The sequence below is a fragment of the Panicum virgatum genome, chromosome 9N (assembly GCF_016808335.1).
Source record: "Panicum virgatum strain AP13 chromosome 9N, P.virgatum_v5, whole genome shotgun sequence".
NCBI classification, from domain to species: Eukaryota; Viridiplantae; Streptophyta; class Magnoliopsida; order Poales; family Poaceae; genus Panicum; species Panicum virgatum.
Genome location: NC_053153.1, coordinates 68303174 through 68325148, shown reverse-complemented (window position 1 = coordinate 68325148; position 21975 = coordinate 68303174). Strand labels below are relative to the sequence as shown.

The window sequence follows — 21975 nt, the reverse complement described above, 5'->3', positions numbered from 1 at the left end:
GAAATTGAAATTTCGGCACTTCTCGCAGCTTTATCCCAAATTGACAACCATACCTCTCTATTACTCTGAAGTCCATGCCTCTATATGACTCTTATTGCTTCATGGAGTCTATGCTTGGACTAGACATCTTGTTCTGTTATCTGCACTTTGAACAAGACTCTATCCACCGCGGATACACTCTTTTTACTCCTTAATTGGGTGGGCGGAGCTAGCCTCTTGCTTTGAAGAAAAAACAAAACTTCGAAGACATAGTTGGCATTAGGGGTGCAAATTGGTGATTCTTAAGTGCACCTCCAACCTTCTCTGGTTTAAAATTTTGTATTAATTTTTCAAAATGAGATTTGATTTTGAAGAGGTAGTATAAAATTTTGAACTAAAGAGAATTGGAGGTGCACCAAAAAGTCACTAATTGACATTCCTAGTTGGCATTTCAAAGATAATTCTGTTGATCAGAGTTTATCCTGAGTTCCTGACTTCCTGAGTACAGTAGCATTTTATTCTTTTCTGGATGAGCGGAGGTTTTTGTGGCAAGCAAGACCATGCAACCTGCTTGATAGTAGTGTCTGTGTGTTCTAAAGTGCAATGCAGAGCATGCACATGGAAGTTGGATTGGATGGGCAGGGCGGGAAATCAAGGCCACGAGATTTTCAAGCAGGCAGATGCTGACTGCTGAACGCGCCAGACGAAGCAGAAATGAAGCACATCAGAGGATGGAAAAACACCAGACTTGCAGAAGCCCCCGTCTCGCCCCCAGGAGGGCGGCGAATTGGCGATGCATGCATCGTAGCTGCCGGCGGATCGCGAGTCCCGTTAGAGCCAAATAACTTGGAGTTGGTCAATAATGTAGGCAACGGGCCTGTTAGAGTAGTACCATTTACGTTACTGGAAATTAATTTGTTTCTGTTTCGAATAATTTTGGCAGAGAGTTGGGAGAGTTTGTCTAAAGACAAGACAAGGCGAGCTCCCTCAGGGCCTGTGGCCAATGATTGTATTGTTTCACGAATTCGGCCCAGCCCATTGTACTGTCGGAGCTATGCCATTATAGATGAGCTTACGGCCCGAGGCCCGTTAGCCCGGCCCGAGCACGGACGACCCGGCACGGCCCAAGCACGGCATGGGCCCGAAGTCACCGGGCCCGGGCCAAGCACGGCCCGTGCACCAGGCCGTGCTTGGGCCGCCAGTTCGGCCTGCCGGGCGGCACGGCACGGCCCGCCAAAACGACCTCAGCCCGGTCCGGCCCGGCCACTCCAACGGTCGGCCTGCCCCTCCCGGCCTCCCCCGCGCCTGCCAACGGTCGGGAGCGAGCGAGCGGCCGCGGCCCAGGCAGCCAGGCTCCCCGCGCCGGCCCAAAACGACCCCGCCTTATATGACCCCGCCGGCGCCCCTTCCCTAACCCTAATCCCCATCCATTCCCGACCCGCCCTCGCCCCCGCCTGCCATCCCCTTCGCCGCCGCAGCGAGCCAGCGACTCAGCGGTTGCCCGTCGGGCGTCGCCGCGTTGGACTTCGCCTCGCCGCCTCGTCCTTCATCGCCGCGTCGCCACCTCGTCCTCCCCCCATCTATCCTTCTCCCTCACCTCGTCCTCGCCCGTTTGCTCATCTCTGTCCACCGCGTCGTCGTCATCCTCGCCGCCGTCCTCCGTCGAGCTTGTCTTCTTCCATCTCTCCGGCGCCGGGCTCCGGCTTTGCAGGCAAGTACATCCTCCTCAAGACCTCAATCCCTCTCTCTAACCCTAGCGGCTTTGCAGGCAAGTACATCCTCCTCAAGACCTCAACCCCTCTCTCTAACCCTAGCTGTTTAACCCTAACCCTAACCCTAGCTACCTCTTCTTTACAGTAAGTCGGCGATGAGCTGATGCTGCATTCGCCGTGAGGAACAGGGCCGGGAGCGGGGATCTGACGAGCCGCGGGGGCCGGTGGCCATGGACGACATCGACGAGGCCGTGTACCCTGCAACCATCAACGAAGATCTGGTTGACTATGGTCACGTGCCCGACGACGTCGACGACGCGGGTGGCGCTGATGCTGCTGCTGCCTTCCTCGGGCTTGGCAACGTCACTGAGGCTGCAGCGGCCCCTGTGCCGCCGGTAAGTGAGTCTCAGTCCTGTGGATCTAAGCGTCGATCTCCTGTCTGGGATAATTTTGATGAAATCTTGGATGATAAGCGCGTGCGTATTGCTGCTGTTTGCAAGTTTTGTCGCCATAGATTGTCTGCTAAATCTGCTGCTGGCACTGGTCATCTGCTTAGGCATCAAAATGCATGTAAAAAGAAAGCTGATCATGCTAAAATGGTTCAAACTAGGCTTGCTATGAACCCTGATGGATCATATAGGAACTGGGAATACAAACCTGATGTTGCTAGGGTTGAATTATGCAAATTGATTGCTAGGCTTGATCTGCCTTTATCTGTTGCTGATAATGATGCTTGGGATGATTACATTCAACGTGCTCATAACCCTAGACATGTTAGAGTGTCTAGGTTTTCAACTAGTAGAGATCTGGAGAAGCTTTTCATTGACACTATTAATAACTTAAAACATATTGTCTTTCCTGGTGTCAATTCTATTTGTTTGACCTCTGATATCTGGTCTGATAATGCAAAGGAGGATTACATCACTGTTGTAGCTCATTTTATCAATTCTGATTGGCAACTTAAGAAATATGTGATTGGTTTTAGATTGATTGAAGAGGCTCATACTGGTACAAACATTGCTGAACGTATCTCTGATGTGGTTGAGGCATTCGGAATGACTAATAAGATCTTTGCTGTTTCCTTAGATAATGCTTCTTCTAATAATAATGCTATGCAAATTTTGGCTCCAATCTTTTCTGGTTACTTGGGTGTTGATACTGATCCTGATAATCCATCTAAGAAAACCTACTATGTTGTGCATCAGAGGTGTGCTTGCCATGTTATTAATCTCATTGTGAAGTCTGGTTTGAAAAGGCTAAAACCTTATATAGAGATCTTTAGAACTGCAATTAGTTATTTGAATGCATCTAATAAAAGAATTGCTGAGTTTAAAGACTATTGTTTGCTTAAGGGTGTTAGACCTCGTAAATTTGGTTTGGATATGGATGTTAGATGGAATTCAACCTATCTCATGCTTAAGCACCTGATTCCATATAAGAATGTATTTTCTATGTTCATCAATGGTAATATTGGCTATGCTGCTTTGAATGGTGAGCACTGGTATGTTGCTGAAAAGGTTTGTGAATTCCTTGAGTTGTTTTATGAATCAACTATTGCTCTATCTGGAGTGTATTATCCCACAAGTCCTTTGGTTCTGCATCATATAATTGAAATTGCTACTCATTTCCATGAATGTCGGGGTGATTCAAAACTTGAAACTGTTATAGGCCCTATGAGAATGAAGTTTGAGAAGTACTGGAAAAAAATTCCCATATTATATTCATTTGCATTTATTCTTGACCCTAGAGCTAAATTGAGAGGTTTGCATATGGCTCTTGATTTGCTTGCTAAGTCTACTTCCTACAATTACAATCTGTATGCTAATAAAGTTAAGCATGAGTTGTTCAAGCTGTATAACAAGTATGAAAACAAGTTTGCTGCAGCAAGGCCAGCAAGGACAGCCCATCCATCAGGTTTGACAGGTAAAAGGAAGCAGGCTTGGGGTAAGATCTTTGGAGGGCCAGGAGGATCTGGTACCTCTGGTCCTTCTAGTAACATTCCTATTGCTGGTACATGTGAGCTCACTGCCTATCTTGACCGTGACAATGTTGTGGCATATGATGATTCATTTGATATCCTTAATTGGTGGCATGATCATAAACTAACCTATCCAGTTCTCTCTATCATGGCTAAGGATATTATGTCGGTTCCTGTCTCAACTACTTCTTCAGAGTCTTGTTTCAGTCAGTCTGGCAGGATTCTAGAGGATCAGCGCAGAAGGTTGAACCCGGAGACTGTGGAGCAGCTGATCATCATCAAGGACTGGGAGCTGGCTGCGAGAAGAGCACAACACTCTGTGGAGGACTTGGAGCTGGAGGAGAAGTTCAAGAACCTATGGCTTGATGAGGACAATGCTGGTGCTGCTGCTGGGGATGAGAGTTAGAGTGAGATGTGAGTGACATTTAGCCTGGTGGCTGTTGTAACTTGTAATTGTAAGACACTAAAACTATTTGGCCTTGTGGCTTTTGAACTTGAACTTGAGCTGGCTGCACTCTTTTTTCCTTTCTAGGGTTTCTCATAAGGGTGAGTTTTATCTAGAAAGGTTTTTAATGAGGCAGCATTGCACAAACAGCTCTTCCCAATAATTTGAACTTATCTCTGTTTGTCTTGGTGGTTTTGGGGGGTTTTGGCCTTTTGGATTTGGGAGTGTTTGACTTTGTGCTTTGAATACATATGAAATGTGAATAATTCATGTCTAGATTTGAGATCTGGAATTTTTTTGAAATCTATTGAGATATTTTTTGGTGACGGGCTTTTGGGCCGCCCGGCCCGACGTCTGGTCCCGTGCTTGACGGGCCAGCCCGGCACGAAAATCGGCCCACAGGACGTGCCTTGGGCCGATCCCTGGGCACGAAGCCTGTTTAGGCCCGGCACGACGGCCCGTCGTGCCCAGTCGTGTCGGGCCCATTCGTGCCGGGCCGATGCCGGGCTCGGGTCGTGTCGGGCCGGGCCGCCCGTATGCTCATCTATATATGCCATCTCCTCGCCAGCTCTGATTCGTGGACAGCAACAGCCTCAGCCTCACACGAATGTTATCTTCACTGGCCTCGAGTGCAAAATGCTGTGGCCGAGCGGCGGAGAGGAAGATGGCTGCCACCAGCCTCAGCTCCTCCTCCCCGCCCAGGGTTACTGCAAAAGTAAGCTTCTTGTCTCTAGATCGTAGTTTCATCTCGTTTATTCCTGCTTCTTGATGCGACTGCTCTTGGGCACACAGCTAGCAGGAGTCTCCAGATCTTCCTCGCTCTACACCCAGCTCCGCTTCTGCTCGAGGCAGCCCTTCCAGAAACCGGCAACAGCTGCAGCCTTCCGGAAGCTCCAACCCGAGCTTCTCCTGCTGAGCTTGCCGGCTAGGAATAGGCATGCAAGAACCAGCAGCCGAGCCACGGACAACGACCAAGCGGCGCCGGCCGCGGCGCAAGAAACGACGACCCCCTCTCCTGTTCCTCCGGCTGCTCCCAGCCCCAGCGCCGAGAAATCCCCCGTGACGCCGGGCAACGGCCAGCCGCAGCAGCCGGTCGCCAACGCCAACGGCAGCGCGCCGAGCGAGCCGCCGAAGCGGGCGCCCCTGACGGCCCGGGAGCGGCTGCGCGCGGCGCGCGTGCTGGGCAAGTACGCGGAGCCGTCGGCGAAGGGGGCGTCGTCGTCGCCGTCGAAATCGAAATCGAGCAAGCCGGAGTTCGGGAGCGGGGTGCTGGACGCGCTGCGCGAGGCGGACGCGAAGAAGGCCGGGGGCGGCGGCGGGCGGCGCGGGTCGCGGCTGCCCGAGGCGCCGGGCAACCTGTTCGACGACAGCAAGCGCGGGATGCCCAAGGAAGGGTGGACGTTCGAGCTGCCGTTCGGGGTGGACGTGTTCCTCGTCCTCGTGTCCTTCACGCTCATCACCACCATCATGTTCGGCACCGCCTTCCTCGTCTGGAAGCTCGGCGGCATTCACTTCAACGAGTACTAGCCTGTAGACTGTCTCTAGCTTGGGGGTGATTCTTGCAGTGCTAGAGGAGAGAATTGCTTGGTCCTGTACTATATTGATCCCCCCCGGACGTGGGTTTCCGGCAGTTTTTTTGAAAACATAGGAAATGTCGTGTCCGTACGAAGTAGTAATCTACAAACATGTTCTAGTGTCGCCACAAGCGAGATTGGGCAAGGAATTACAATCTAGTTAAAGTCCAGTGCTTAGCCTACGCAACAAAGTGGCTGTAGTTTAGTGGTGAGAATTCCACGTTGTGGCCGTGGAGACCTGGGCTCGAATCCCAGCAGCCACACACTTGGTGTAAAACTTTTTTTTCTTTTTTCTTTTCCAATTATATTCTGCTTATTAGAATTACATCATTTGTTGGCTTGTTGCTAACCGACGCATCAGATTCGACCGGCGTTAAGCACGGACGGCTAGGACGGCACGGACTGTCTTCCTCCCCTTCCTCGCCTCTCCGCGCTCCCCCTTATCCATGATTCCATCGCCATAGCCGCGGAACGCACAAAGGATTCCTCCTCCATTTTGCCAGATGAATCCCGACGGTGGCGGCTCCAGTTCATCCCCGCCACCTCCGTCCCCAAGCCGAGGTGCGCCCGTAACCATGGTCCTTCCGATTTTTTTTCCCGTTTTGTTCCTCTGATTGGACCGCCCCCGCCGTAGCTGCTAAAACCCTAGCGCGTCCTGTCTCGGACCGTTCCGTTCGGTGCAGGCGCGGACGCGGAGGCAAAGGAGGAGGAGCACGGCCGCAAGCAGGTGGTGGTGGTGCTGGTGGGCCCGCCGGGCAGCGGCAAGTCCACGTTCGCCGATGCCGTCGTTGCCGGCTCCACCGCCGGCCGCTCGTGGGTTCGCATCTGCCAGGTGGGCCCCATGCCGTCTCCGCCTCAATGCGTGCGAGTTGGCTGCACGGTTCTGGAGTAGTTTTCATTTATCTCTTTCGGGTGCGTCCGAGGTTTCAAGTCAATGTGCTACTAATTGTAAAATTACTAAAAACCACATATGTACATTGTTGAGTGCTTAATAACTGCCAAAAGTTAAAATATGGACGAAATTTCGTCGTCAGGAAGCCATCTGTAGCTCCTGATGTAATTATCTGAGATCAATAAAGCTTCCTTTATCTATGAAAACATGTAGCTCTGACACCTGAAAACTGCATTATTTGCTTCACTTTTCGCTCTGTCAATACTGTAATAACAATTTGTCATGTTACCATAAAGATAACATCACGTAGGGAAGCAGAGAATATCAAACACTAGAGGCTTATTTTCCAAGCTGCCTGGGCTGCATTTTTTATATGGACATTCTCTTGTGCCATTTCACAATAGTTACTGTTAAACCAGCAAGACAATTCTGCACAGATTGACAGAACTCCCCTTGGGTGTTAACTGTTGTTCAGGATACAATTGGAAATGGTAAAGCTGGGACGAAAATACAGTGCTTGAAGGCTACATCTGATGCTTTGAAGGAGGGCAAGAGTGTTCTCATTGACCGCTGCAACTTGGAACGAGAGCAGCGCGCTGACTTTGTGAAGCTGAGCAGCACATTGCATGTGGATGTGCATGCTGTAGCCCTGGATTTACCTGCTAAGGTCTGTATCTCGCGTGCAGTGAGCCGTAAGGGCCATGAAGGAAATCTGCAGGGTGGAAAGGCCGCCCTTGTTGTGAACCGGATGCTGCAGAAGAAGGAAACACCCTTGCTGACAGAAGGTTTCAGTAGGATCATGTCCTGTAATGATGATGGTGACATTAAAAAGGCAGTTGATATGTATAATGCTTTAGGGCCTTCAGATTGTCTTCCATCAGGAATTTTTGGTCAGAAGAGCAAAGGACCCATACAAGTTGGTATAATGAAGTTTCTAAAGAAGAGTGATACTTCCAGTGTTGAGAAATCCAGTGGACCCAAGATTACATTGAGTGAAAGCAAGCCAGAGCAGCAAAACCCTTTAGCAAAACATGAAAAGGTTGAAGATGGTATGTCCTGCCCAATGGAAGTTGAGAAGGGGTTGAATGACAAGAATGAAAATGAAAAGCATGCTAAAGAATGTGATTCTGATGATGTTGGTTCCTGCACTCTGGCATTTCCATCTATTTCTACTGCTGACTTCCAATTTGATCTTGACAGAGCATCTGACATTATAGTAGACACAGCTGCTGATTTCTTGCAGAAATTTGATAATATCAGACTAGTTCTTGTAGACCTGAGCGAGAAATCAAGAATATTATCATTGGTCAAAGAGAAGGCTTCTAAAAAGAGCATTGACTGCAGCAGGTTTTTCACATTCGTGGGAGATATCACTCAGTTGCACACGAAAGGAGGTCTTCGGTGCAGCGTGATTGCTAATGCTGCTAACTGGTAATAATTTCGGTCGGATAACACTTGTTGCTCCTATGTATTTACTTCAATGCACATTTTTTCATCTAGAAGAGTATGTCTAGATATATTCTTCTGTTTAATTATGCTCTCCTATTTTTGGTTAAACTGATCTGTCCCATTTGCTCTTCAGAAGTTTTTTTTTTTATATAACAGCTCTTGAAGAAGTTAGCGCCCTTCTTGATATGAACAAGATGGTAATATCTGTGCCCTTTCATGCAGGAGGTTAAAGCCTGGAGGTGGAGGGGTTAACGCTGCTATATTCAGTGCTGCTGGAGAATCTTTACATCATGCAACCAAAAAATGTGCTGATGCACTGAGGCCAGGAACCTCTGTTGTTGTTCCACTTCCATCAATTTCTCCTCTGCATCAACGAGAAGGTGTGACCCATGTCATCCATGTGCTTGGGCCAAATATGAACCCGATGCGGCCAGATTATCTGAAGAATGATTATATCAAAGGGTCTAAGATTCTTCGTGAAGCATACAATTCGCTTTTTGAGAATTTTGCATCCATTGTCCGGGGCCACATGGGAAAGCAGAACGGAAAGTTGGGGGCAGAAATGTCAGCATCTGGAGGGACATCACCCAATGACACAAAAATGAAGCGTGAGGACAGCCATGGATCTGAAAGGATGAAAAAACATAAGTTGCTTCCACCCATCATGACTGCAAAGCAACAGCATGAGCATACGAAGGCTAACACGCCAAATTACCATGATAAGTCTATGACTTCATCTGCTGCTCCAAACCAAGCTAGGGAAGGAGACACAAAAAAGAGTGGCGTGGTCGCCAGTAAGACTTGGGGATCATGGGCCCGGACCCTTTATGAACTTGCCATGCACCCAGAGAAATACAAGAACACAGATTCTATCCTGGAGACATCTGACGAATTTATTGTTCTGAAAGATCTCTATCCAAAGGTTTATTATCAGTTTTTCTACTTATGTACCAATTTTTATTTTGTGTTTCTTTGTTATACTCAGTGATCGGTTGATGTCTTAGCATAGCTCTTTATATATGCAGGCTAAAAAGCATGTTTTGGTGATATCTAGGACAGATGGTCTTGACTCCCTAGCAGATGTCAAAAAAGAACACTTGCCTTTGCTGAGGAGGATGCATTCAGCTGGGGTGAAATGGGCACATAAGTTCCTGGAGGAAGATGCATCTTTGGTATTCAGGCTTGGATACCACTCGGTATGATCCTAAAACTTTTCTTGAAATGAAAGGCAGAGGGTGTTTGGTCTGAGGAACCACCTCATCTTTAATGATCTGGTCCATCATGGGACCATCCCAAAATTTTGGTGTAATGCCCTGATTCCTCAATTTCTATAAACATTTTCATGTGAGGGATGGTTTCTTGATGAATTAACCTATTCGACTTTTCAAATCAAACACATGAGTGATTCTTGGAGTTAGATTTGGATGGATCATTCCTGTCGTCCTTCAAACCAAACGTAAAACTGAGCAGGCCCAGATGTCTTGTTCTTTTACAGGTTCCATCTATGCGGCAACTGCATCTTCACATTATTAGTCAGGATTTTGATTCCACGAGCTTGAAAAATAAGAAGCATTGGAACTCCTTCACCACACCGTTTTTTCGTGATTCTGTTGATGTCATCGAGGAGATTGAGCAACATGGATCAGCAACCGCCAACAGTGATGAAAAGATACTGGCAATGGAACTTCGGTGCCACAGGTGCAGGAGCGCGCATCCAAACATCCCAAAGCTGAAATCCCACATCGCGAACTGTAAATCTTCCTTCCCTTCGCATCTTCTGCAGAAAAACAGGTTGGTATCTTCGTAGACACGATGCATATGGATTGCACTTAGAAGTTGGAATTAGCTATGGCTTTGCGAGCACATTTTGTATCTCGTGCTTGGACAAACCTTTTGTTTTTGTTTCTGTGATGGAACCGCCAAATTAAAACTCTCAATTAAGCCTAATGGCCGTTATTTGAACACATTGGGCGCATTAGCTTAATGGTTTAATTTGACAGCCCTTTCTCAGCCCACGTCCCGATCGAAACAACACCGATAGTCTCACTCGAAGGTGAGTACAGATGGTACAAGAACGACACATGTTTGAAAATACAACAATATACACAAGATTCTACTATATTTTTTTTCAAACCAAGTTTGAATAAATACATAATTTACAAACTTTGCCTACAACTACCACAAGTGTACCCTAGGGAGGTCCCTAACTAAGCATCTGCACGACCTCCCATCCCTCTGCGTCCCGGCGGATGAACTTAACGCAGCAGGGACAGAAGTCTACGTCTGAGTGCCCTGAAATAATATTTCAACAAAAGCCCTGAGCAACTAATACTCAGCAAGACTTACCCAACTAGTGGGTATAACCCAGCCCACATATCTAGACATGCAGGCCTTTGGCTGGTGGTTAATTTGCAGAAAACAGCGACTAAAGTAAATCCTTCATTTCCATATTTTAGCTCCAGATTCTATATAAATTATTCATAATCTAATATTTGCATGGCCATCTAGAACAACCATGGTAGAACATTAATTATAATTCAAAATAGAACCAACATATATAATAGACTCCATGTTCCAACTCATATTGCTACGATGTGACTCGGTGATCAAGGTGCCCATGTCCAAGAGCGACTGACGGCGAATCGATTCGATTTAACCTTGCAAGGTGGACCTAACCAACACGGCACGCAAAAGCCCCGTCGGACCACACGCACCAACCATTCCCCTCCCCGCCTCGAACTACAGGACCGCCCCACCATTATATGGTCAGCCGAGCTCAACATGAGACCACCAAAAGTAACACATACATCCTCATTTCTCTGCGACTACTCGACTACCCCAGGAGGTGAGATGGAGTCCTGTACTTTCGAAACAAGGTAGTACTAGGCTTACCGGTTTCGACTACCTCCTACTCCCAGCATGCGATTAGTATAGTTCAAACATGATCAGCAGGGCCGACAACTGTACGCTCCTTAACCGACACAGGTGGAACTACACCTCTCCCGCCCGGTCTCAGATTCTATTCTTTCTTTCATTCCAAGACTTTCATCCCAAGATAAGTAACTCATATATGGAAACATAAAACTATCATATATCTCGCGAGTAACCAAAAGTTACTCGACTTCTACCGAACCCTATCTAGCATAGCATCTCTATCGTCCTATACATACTAGTATAACTCAAGGAAATCTAGGGTTCATGCAACAAGGGTTTCAAACAACTCTTAAACGTAGTGCACAAGTAATAAATATATATATATATATATGTGCCATAATTTAAATTAATAGAACGTGCACCGGGGCTTGCCTTCGGGCTGCTGCTCAGAGCTAGGGTTAGACAGGCCTTGGGTCGGGTTCTCACGCCTCTCCTCCTGGGCTTGCTCCGGCTGCTCCTGCGGTGCCGCAATCACCTCGAACACGACATCCTCAACGACGGATGCTACACGAATGCATATGAAATAATTGAGTGCAGCTCAAGGATGCAACTATTATACTTCAACTGGAATGCCCTGCAGACTGTCCGCGCCCAAGTGGCGGATCGTCCGCAGTACAACTCTGCCGACCCACCAGAACCAACTACCTCACTGGACAAATTTCAATCTATACGGCGGACCGTCCGCTCCAACATAGCGGACTGTCCGCAGTTTAACTCTGCAATACTACCAGAGGCAACGACGCCTCTGGACAAAATTTTAATCTCTACTGCGGACCGTCCGGCCCTCATTGGCGGACTGTCCGCAGTTCACTCTGCCAATTCCATCAGAGACGATAACGTCTCTGGACAAAATTCTAGACTATACGGCAGACTATCCGCTCTGCAATAGCGGACCGTCCGCAGTTCAACCCTGCGAACCCCACCAGAGACAACATCGTCTCTGGACAAAATTTGATCTCTACGGCGGACTGTCCGCTCTCCAATAGCGGACCGTCCGCAGTTCAATCCTACGAAAACACCAGAGACAACATCCTCTCTGGACAACTTATAACTTGACCTGCGGACTGTCCGGCCCTCCTAGGCAGACCGTCCGCGATTCACTTTTGCAGACCACCCGACAGGCGGCATTAAGCATGGCGGCGGCGGTTCACCGGCGCCGGCGGCGCACAACGGGAGGGGGAATGAGGCCAGGGGGCACAAAGTGACTCACCCCGAATCCATTCCCGCGGTCGGTTCGGGCGGAGGACGACCGGAGAAGCGGATCGACGGTGGAGCAAAGCTTCAAGCGCCTCCAATGGTGACCGGCGATGGTTGGGCGATTCCGGCCGGGGAGAAGCCGGGCTGGGGGTTGGGGAAGGTGGAGGAGGTGCCGGGGAAGGTTCTCGCGCGAGGAATCGAAGTATGGGGGCGGAGGAGGGAGATCGACGAAAGGGGCGACGGCGGCGCGAGCGCTCAAGCAGAGCTCGCTTCTGGTCGTCGTGAGGAGAAGAGAAGATATGACAGGCGGGTCCCACAAACCAGGATAAATATCTGGGCGTTACTCTAGCGGACCGTCCGCCGATCCCTAGCGGACCGTCCACGGTTTTCCTGGGTGTTACAATCCTACCACCCTTAAAGAAATCTCGTCCCGAGATTTAGAGTGAAGTTACTAATTGAAACAGGAGCGAAAGGTTAGGTACCTCGATAAGTTTGTAGCAACTCCGGACACTTGGATTGAACAAATTCTTCCGTTTCCCAAGTGGCTTCCCGCTCAGAGTGATTGCTCCATTGCACTTTATAGAAATCACTGGTTTGATTCCGAGTGACCCTGGTCTTATGATCAACAATTTTGGTTGGATACTCCGGATAGACAAGATCGGGCTCCAGTTGCAACTTTTCTATGTCAATCACCTTTTTTGGAACACGGAGGCATTTCCGGAGCTGAGAGACATGAAAAATATTATGAACCGCGGATAATTGGGCAGGAAGTTCCAGGCGATATGCTACCGGCCCACACCGCTCAATGATAGGAAAAGGCCCAACATAGCGAGGGGCGAGCTTTCTCTTCACATCGAAGTGCTGGAGTCCTTTCATTGGAGATACCCGCAAGTAGACATGATCTCCCACTTGGAATGAGACGGACTGACGTTTCTTGTCCGCATAACTTTTCTGGCGAGATTGGGCTATTTTCAAATTCTCCTGTATGAACCGAACTTGTTCTTCTGCCTCACTGACCATCTCAGGGCCGAACACATTTCTTTCCCCGGCTTCTGACCAATTTACTGGAGTTCTACACCTTCGCCCATATAGTGCCTCGAAAGGAGCCATTCGGATGCTTTCTTGATAACTGTTGTTATAAGAAAATTCCGCTAACGGCAGGCATTCATCCCATTTCTTGCTATAAGAGAGTACACAGGCTCGAAGCACATCCTCTAGAATTTGATTGATTCGCTCAGTTTGACCATCGGTCTGAGGATGATAGGCGGAGCTGCGAATAAGCTGAGTACCCAGAGATGCATGCAACTGTTCCCAGAAACGGGCAACAAACTGTGGGCCTCTGTCGGATATAATGGTCCTTGGGATACCATGAAGACTTACAATCCATGCAATGTATAACTCAGCGTATTGGTGAGATTTATACCCCGTCTTGACTGGAATAAAGTGTGCGGACTCAGTGAGACGATCCACTATAACCCAAATAGAGTCATATCCCTTTGACGTGGGAGGCAAACCAACAATGAAGTCCATACTAATATCCTCCCACTTCCACGAAGGAATATCCAAAGGCTGTAGCATGCCAGCAGGTCTGAGATGACTTGCTTTGACCCTTCGACAGATATCGCACTCCGACACATATTTGGCGACCTCACGTTTCATCCTGGTCCACCAAAATCGATGTCTGAGGTCTTGGTACATTTTATTGCTGCCCGGGTAAATTGAGTACATAGAAAGGTGAGCCTCATCAAAAATCTGCTTCCGAAGTTCCAAATCCTTAGGTACTACCAGCCGGTTCTTAAACCATAACACACCCTCGCCATCAAGCTGAAAGCATGCCACACGAGGGTCACCTTCCCTGAGCCTTTGCCTAATCTTTTCCATGCAAATATTATTTCTCTGAGCAGCAATAATTTGATCCCGCAGTGTTGGAGTGAGGGTAATATTGGTAAGTGTACCCTCAACTACCATGGCCAAATTCAACTTCTCCATCTCTTGGCATAGAGTTGCATGCATAGGTGTGGCTGAGATGCAGTTGCAACCTGCCTTTCTGCTCAATGCATCTGCCACAATATTGGTCTTACCCAGGTGATAATGAATTTTCAGATCATAATCTTTAATCAACTCTAACCACCGCCTCTGACGTAAATTGAGCTCACTCTGGGTAAAAATATACTTGAGACTCTTGTGGTCTGAGTATATATGAATCGGATTACCCAGAAGATAATGCCGCCAGATTTTCAGTGCATGGACCACTGCGGCTAGCTCTAAGTCATGAGTAGCATAATTCTCTTCATGCCGCCTGAGAGCTCTGGAAGCATAACCAATCACCCACTGATCTTGCATAAGGACGCAGCCGAGGCCCGTACCTAATGCATTACACACAAGCGTCAAGGCCAGACTAATACCTGGCTAGGCCAAAGACAGTAATGAGAATGCGGCCAAGACTCGTACCTAATGCATCACAATAAACATCGAAGGGTCGAGTAATATCTGATTGAGCCAGAACAGGGGCTGATGTTAAAAGCTTTCTCAAAGTCTGGAAAGGCTGATCACATTTACAAATTTTGTCTACAAGTACCACAAGTGTACCCTAGGGAGGTCCCTAACAAAGCATCTAGGTCCACGACCTCCCATCCCTCTGCGTCCCGGCGGATGAACTTAACCCAGCAGTGACAGAAGTCTACGTCTGAGTGCCCTGAAATAATATTTCAACAAAAGCCCTGAGCAACTAATACTCAGCAAGACTTACCCAACCAGTGGGTATAACCTAGCCCACATATCTAGACATGCAAGGCCTTTGGTTGGTGGTTAATTTGCAGAAAACAGCGACTAAAGTAAATCCTTCATTTCCATATTTTAGCTCTAGATTCTATATAAATTATTCATAATATAATTTTTGCATGGCCGTCTAGAACAAACATGGTAGAACATTAATTACAATTCAAAATAGAACCAACATATATAATAGACTCCATGTTCCAACTCATATTGCTACGATGTGACTCGGTGATCAAGGTGCCCATGTCCGAGAGCGACTGACGGCGAATCGATTCGATTTAACCTTGCAAGGTGGACCTAACCAATACGGCACGCAAAAGCCCCGTCGGACCACACGCACCAACCATTCCCCTCCCAGTCTCGAACTACAGGACCGCCCCACCATCATATGGTCAGCCGAGCTCAACATGAGACCACCAAAAGTAATACATGCATCCCCATTTCTCTGCGACTACTCGACTACCCCAGGAGGTGAGATGAAGTCATGTACTTTCGAAACAAGGTATTACTAGGCTTACCGGTTTCGACTACCTCCTACTCCCGGCATGCGGTTAGTACAGTTCAAACATGATCAGCAGGGCCGACAACGGTACGGTCCTTAACAGACACAGGCGGAACTACACCTCTCCCGCCCGGTCTCAGATTCTATTCTTTCTTTCATTCCAAGACTTTCATCCCAAGATGAGTAACTCATATATGGAAACATAAAACTATCCTATATCTCGCGAGTAACCAAAAGTTACTCGACTTCTACCGAACTCTATCTAGCATAGCATCTCTGTCGTCCTATACATACTAGTATAACTCAAGGAAATCTAGGGTTCATGCAACAATGGTTTCAAATAACTCCTAAATGTAGTGCACAAGTGATAAATACATATATAGGTGCCATAATTTAAATTAATAGAACGTGCACCGGGATTTTCCTTCGGGCTGCTGCGCAGAGCTAGGGTTAGATGAGCCTTGGGCCGGGTTCTCACGCCTCTCCTCCTGTGCTTGCTCCGGCTGCTCCTGCGGTGCCGCAATCACCTCGAACACGACGTTCTCAACGGCGGATGCTTCACGAATGCATATGAAACAATTGAGTGCAGCTCAAGGATGCAACTATTATACTTCAACTGGAATGCCCTGCGGACTGTCCGCGCCCAAGTGGCGGACCGTCCGCAGTACAACTCTCTCGACCCACCAGAACCAACTACCTCACTGGACAAATTTCAATCTATATGGCGGACTGTCCGCTCCAACATAGCGGACTATCCGCAGTTTAACTCTGCAATACTACCAGAGGCAACGACACCTCTAGACAAAATTTTAATCTCTACTGCGGACCGTCCGGCCCTCCTTAGCGGACTGTCCGCAGTTCACTCTGCCAATTCCACCAGAGACGATAACGTCTCTAGACAAAATTCTAGACTATACGGCAGACTGTACACTCTGCAATAGCGGACCGTCCGCAGTTCAACCCTGCGAACCCCACCAGAGACAACATCGTCTCTGGACAAATTTTGATCTCTACGGCGGACTGTCCGCTCTCCAATAGCGGACCGTCCGCAGTTCAATCCTACGAAAACACCAGAGACAACATCCTCTCTGGACAACTTATAACTTGACCTGCGGACTGTCTGGCCCTCCTAGGCGGACCGTCCGCGATTCACTTTTGCAGACCACCCGACAGGCGGCAGTAAGCATGGCGGCGGCGGCGACGACGGTTCACCGGCGCCGGCGACGCACAACGGGAGGAGGAAAGAGGCCAGGGGGCACAAGTGACTCACCACGAATCCATTCCCGCGGTCGGTTCGGGCGGAGGACGACCGGAGAAGCGGATCGACGGTGGAGCAAAGCTTCAAGCGCCTCCAATGGTGACCGGCGGTGGTTGGGCGATTCCGGCTGGGGAGAAGCTGGGCTGGGGGTTGGGGAAGGTGGAGGAGGTGCCGGGGAAGGTTCTCGCGCGAGGAATCGAAGTATGGTGGACGGAGGAGGGAGATCGACGAAAGGGGGCGACGGTGGCGCGAGCGCTCAAGCGGAGCTCGCCTCTGGTCGTCGTGAGGAGAAGAGAAGATATGACAGGCGGGTCCCACAACCAGGATAAATATCTGTGCGTTACTCTGGCGGACCGTCCGCCGATCCCTAGCGGATCGTCCGTGGTTTTCCTGGGTGTTACAGTTTCTTATGCTAACTTCGCAGAATCCTATCTTCTCTGAACTGCGGTTTTGGAAAACTGCTACTGGTTCTAACATGTCAGCCGTCTGTTTGTGACGTGAGAATGCACTTCATCCTGAAGCATCCTTCTTCAGTTTTCACGACTTTCAATTTGCAGAAAGGATTGGTTATTACTCATCCGGTTCAATACAAAATTACAATTTGGCAAGTGTTCCATCCATCCCGCAAAACAACAAGCACACAAACCTAGCGGCAGATGATTCCGGTGCTGTTACTATAGAAAGCAACCTTTCGCTTTGCTCTCCACCAAACCCATCATAGACCATAAATAATTAAGATCAAGGATATGATTAGACGGTGCCACTTCGTCCGGCAAAAGCAGACAGATAGCTCCAGGGAAGGGACGCAATAGTGTGGTCCCGGCTATGTGTAGACGCACGCATGATGGCAACCTGCCGAGAAACTTGACCCTGATAGGATAGATTAAAGGGTACCCTAGATTAAATCATTGAATTCGCACCGCGCACCTCTGATGATGCACCCCACACCCCCATTAAAAATCTGATGTGCTAATTATTTTAAAAAAAATCTGATGTGCTGCATCAGTGCTAGATCCAGTGCTCATCGGTTCATGCACGTCCCGTCTGGAATTCGGATCTATAGATCTACTCTGGGAAAGGGACACGTCAAATGATTCACTACCCGGTCGCCCAATGTTCACCTGAGCACAAATAGAGTCACACAACACATAACTGTAGTACCGAAACCTGAAATTTCTCATAATTCTCTGCGGCATTCACGTGCAAGAAACGGGGGAATTGTCACAAATAGATACAGGACCATCAAGAACAATGAGAACCAGGCACTAAACGAGAACATAACAGAAAGGGCAAAGCGATCACGTTATTCGATTGAGCCCCATCGTTCTACCACCACTACCGAGAGCCCGAGGCTTGGAACTTGCAAGAGTGCTCTACTGAGGATTCGGTGGCCTGGAGTTGGCAGCAGAGACCCTGGAGCCCCACTCCAACAGCTCTTTGCTGGTGTCATCCTTGTGCGCGATCACCTCGATGAAGCACAGGCAATCCTTCTTCTCCCCCAGCGCCGTCTCGATCGCGCTTGTCAGCTCCTCCTCGCACTTCACCTGCACAAGTTACCGTTGCATCCATTAGCAACAGTTCTTCAGCTGTAACAGCATCTGCTAGTTCAGTAGTTCTGGTACGGGTTAAGACTATTGGCAGATTGTTTACCTTGGAGGTCCAGCACTTGCCCTCTCCATTGTGAATGGCATCCACAAGGCCCGTGTAGTTCCAGTTCTTGATGACATTGTAAGGTCCATCGTGGATTTCCACCTCAATGGTGTACCCACCATTGTTGATCAGGAAAATTATGCTGTTCTGCTGGCACCGCAGCATAGTTGACACATCCTGTGCTGTAACCTGCAAGGTTGCCCCAGGAGACAGTCACATTAGAATCGAGCCATCCATCATCAAATTGCAGCAGAGAGATGATCAGGCAATGAAACTTCACCTGGAAGCTTCCATCACCAATGCAGGCAATCACACGCTTGTCGTTAGCCCCCTGAGCGTAGCCAAGCAATGCACCAACTGACCATCCAATGGAACCATACTGCATCTGGAATTCATACCTACAGCATGCAAAGAACCATCATCAGAACAAGGCAAGAACAAGTAAGATATTAGAACGGTATGACATCACAATGCTCACCCGCAGCCCTCGGGCAGCTTCAGCTTCTGACAGTTGAACCAGGAGTCACCAGTCTCAGCGATCACCGCACTATCACCTGTAAGCATCTTCTGAATGTGCTTGAAGAGCACATTGACACGCAACGGCTCATTCGGCTCACTTTCCAGCGGCTGTCCTTCCGGCACAAAGATCCTCTTGTAGTTCTCATAGGCAGTGGTGTTCTTCTTAACCCTCTTAGCCAATTCAGACAAGAAATCCTTCATCATGACACATCCGAATGCTGGCCCATTCCCGACTATCACACGTTCAGGTTGGACGATGATGGCCTTGTCCTTCTTGAGGAGGAAAGAGTAGCCAACAGAGCTGTAGTCATTGAAAATGGGGCCGGCAAAGAGGTAGGCATCAGCCGACTCAACAATCTCAGCACAGAAGGCAGTGCTAACGGCACCCCAGTAGGTGCCGATGAAGTGTGGGTGCGTCTCTGGCACAAGTCCCTTTGCCGATGGCATCACTGCGTATGCATAGCCGCTGGCATCTACCAGATCCACAAATGCCTTTCCTGCTTTTGCCACACGCAGTTTGGGGCCGCCAACAAGCACTGGCTTCACGGCCTTGTTCAGGAACTCAACAGTTGCCTCAATTGCAGCCTCTAGTCCCATCTTGTTGCTCATTCTGCAGTATTAAAGACAGTTAATAACGGGATTTCAGATAGCATCTTGTTGCACACACTTGCAGTGCCATATTACAGAGTACAGACTCAATTCATCCGATGACTAGACAAGAAAATCATTATCACACCAGACGATTGTTCATCTAGTCCGAGATTTCATCAGATGACGTAAATTGCATTATCTCATTGCTACCATTTCGATTAGGCACTTCCCCAATAACAAAAACTTCAGTTTATATGTGACAGCCCTAGGATTAATATAGAACATTGCAGGTTCTGAAAGTTTTTTTTTTTGGGGGGGGGGGGGGGAGTTTCATGATCCAAGCAACGTAGCCTATGAATCTTAGAATCAATGACAACCAGTACCTGGGGGAGAGGAAGAACGGCACGGGATCGCGGCTAAAGGTAGGGTGAGGTAGCCCGGGGAGATTGCAGCTAATGCTGAGATACACCGGCTTGCTCTCTCTCAGCGCCGTGGCGATGGCCGTGTCGATCTGCTCGTGCGCGTCCTCCAGATTGGTCACCACCGTCTGAATCCACGAACAAGCAAACAAACCATTAAACAACCAGATGAAACAGACTCTCAAAACCCACAAAAAATCCCAAGGAAGACGGGGGACACGCGCGGGCGCACCTGGTGGCAGGTGACGGTCTGGAAGCAGCGGAGCTCCTGCGAGAAGTCGGGGAGGCCGATGGTGTGGTGGAGGATGCGGTTGGTCCCGTAGTCGTTGGAGTTGGGCCCGCCGGCGATGCAGATGACGGGCAGGTTCTCGCTGTAGGCGCCCGCGATGGCGTTGAGCACGCTGAGGCCCCCGACGGTGAACGTGACGGCGCACGCCCCGACGCCCCGCGCGCGCGCGTACCCGTCGGCGGCGTACCCGGCGTTGAGCTCGTTGCAGCAGCCGACGAGGCGCAGCCCGGGCTCGGCGATCAGGTGGTCGAGCAGCGTCAGGTTGAAGTCCCCGGGGACGGCGAAGACGTCGCCGACGCCGACCTGCACGAGGCGGCGCGCGAGGTGGCGCCCCAGCGACGCCTCCCCGGCCGTCAGCGCCGGCGTGGACGCCATCGGGCACCCCGGCGCCGACGCCGGGCAGCCCACCGCGCCGTTCGCCGCCGCCAGCGCCGGCCCGTCCACGGATCCGATGTGGGTGTCCATGGATCCGATCAAGCACGCACCAATGGCTGGGGGAAGGATCAGGGTGGGGGGCGGCCGAGTGGAGTTGCAGCGGAGCAGGGGGAGTGGAGGGCGAGATTATAATACGATTTCCTGGGGGTTATCTGAGGCTTTCCGCTTTGACGTGTGTTGGGGGTCTCGTTCGGTGGGTTGCCGGAGGAGGCACCACCTGTCCTTTTATACCCGTGGTGGCGCGGCGGGGGCGTCCGCGGGATTCTCGTGTGGTCACCGGGGGTTTCGCGTAAAACCTGTGTCATCTTTTGGGGCAAAGGGGAGAAAACCAGGGGCCGCGCGGCCGCGGCGGGGGGGAGGGCGGCGAGGGCGCCGGGCGTGGCGGCCCCACGCGTCAGCGTCACGGAGGGCGGATCCGCGGCGTAAACGGGGAATGTGTGCGGGTTTGGAGCGCACGTCGCGGTTTCGGGCGTCTTGTTTGCTGCGCAAGGCGGACTCGCTGGATCCCGCCGCCGCTGCACCGTCCGGGGGCAGTGCTGGGATCGAGCCGTGCTAGGCTTTGCTTGCGCGGTTGACACATGGGTCTCATCAGTCATCACGGTCTCTGAAATCTCTTTTCTGAAATAAATCACGGTCCCTGAAATCTCTCCCTCTGATCCCCAAGGCCACATTTCCCCCGTCCCTACCCGAAAACGGCCGTCCCACAGCGGTGGAGCCGAGCCGTGCCAAGGACGACGCCTGCGTTGAGCTCGCAGTCTGTTTTCACCGATGGCGATGGGATCATGGGATGAACTCTGCGCGATGAGCCGTGCCGAGGGCTGTGCCCCTAACGCGATGGCCGGCTTAGCGTTTGGAGACGGCAAGTAAAAGTTGGGAGCTAGCGCAGCCGCGAACGGAACCGCTGCAGAGAAAGCAGCGACAGCGGTTGCGAAACCACGCCGCGGTGTGCCACCCTCCCGCCGGTTTTCGGTTGGGATCGGCCGGATCTGGACCGGCAGGAGCGTCGCGTGCCGCACGCAAAATCGTTCTCCGAGAGGAAAAAGGATCCCAGCTGGCTTAGCAGTCCGCAATAAAACGACAGACTGATAAGCTGGCGCCGTCACGACCCGGGCCACACGTGCGCTGAAAGCTCCCGTCTACTTTGCGAGTGATCGATTACAAAGCAAAAACTCCTAGAAGCAAAAAATCTGATCCCCTTGAACGAAACAAATGAAGAGTCCGGACTAATTACACTGTTCCTCATGCCGTCAGAGATCGTCGCGTGGTACGGTCGATCCTTAGAATATACTGCGATCCGGCAGCCGGGTGCTCTGTTTCGTCATGTACGAGCTGACTAGCTGAGCATTGGCTTTACGGTCGGATTAATCATTGATC

At 49.9% G+C, this 21975-nt stretch overlaps 3 protein-coding genes and 1 non-coding gene across 5 annotated transcripts; 3 read left to right on the top strand and 1 right to left on the bottom strand.

Annotated features, from left to right (window-relative positions):
- The first annotated feature begins 4669 nt into the window (after positions 1-4669).
- LOC120687912 (transcription factor bHLH140-like) lies at positions 4670-17221 on the top strand. 2 transcript variants are annotated; one of them, XR_005680905.1, is made up of 8 exons: positions 4670-4829; positions 4907-6249; positions 6372-6520; positions 7056-8011; positions 8252-8951; positions 9055-9225; positions 9525-9931; positions 17102-17221. XR_005680905.1 is itself a non-coding variant. In XM_039970002.1 (7 exons), the coding sequence occupies exons 2-7, from the start codon at positions 6192-6194 to the stop codon at positions 9834-9836; spliced, it is 2346 nt and encodes a 781-aa protein (XP_039825936.1). In that variant the 5' UTR covers positions 4670-4829; positions 4907-6191; the 3' UTR covers positions 9837-9993. The 2 variants fall into 2 exon arrangements, 1 of the variants encoding a protein (XP_039825936.1); XM_039970002.1 differs by lacking the exon at positions 17102-17221 and having other exon boundaries at positions 9525-9993.
- LOC120689294 (translation initiation factor IF-2-like) lies at positions 4779-5641 on the top strand. Its single transcript, XM_039971596.1, has 2 exons — positions 4779-4829; positions 4907-5641. The coding sequence occupies exons 1-2, from the start codon at positions 4779-4781 to the stop codon at positions 5639-5641; spliced, it is 786 nt and encodes a 261-aa protein (XP_039827530.1).
- TRNAH-GUG lies at positions 5880-5951 on the top strand. The gene has a single exon. It is a non-coding gene; the product is annotated as a tRNA-His (tRNA).
- Positions 17222-17851: 630 nt separating the features above from the next.
- On the bottom strand, positions 17852-20793 carry LOC120690274 (pyruvate decarboxylase 2). Its single transcript, XM_039972866.1, has 6 exons — positions 20110-20793; positions 19842-20005; positions 18827-19477; positions 18629-18746; positions 18349-18537; positions 17852-18242 (listed from the first exon to the last, which is right to left on the bottom strand). Exons 1-6 carry the CDS (start codon positions 20629-20631, stop codon positions 18072-18074), a joined length of 1815 nt encoding a protein of 604 aa, XP_039828800.1. The 5' UTR covers positions 20632-20793; the 3' UTR covers positions 17852-18071.
- Positions 20794-21975: the final 1182 nt, after the last annotated feature.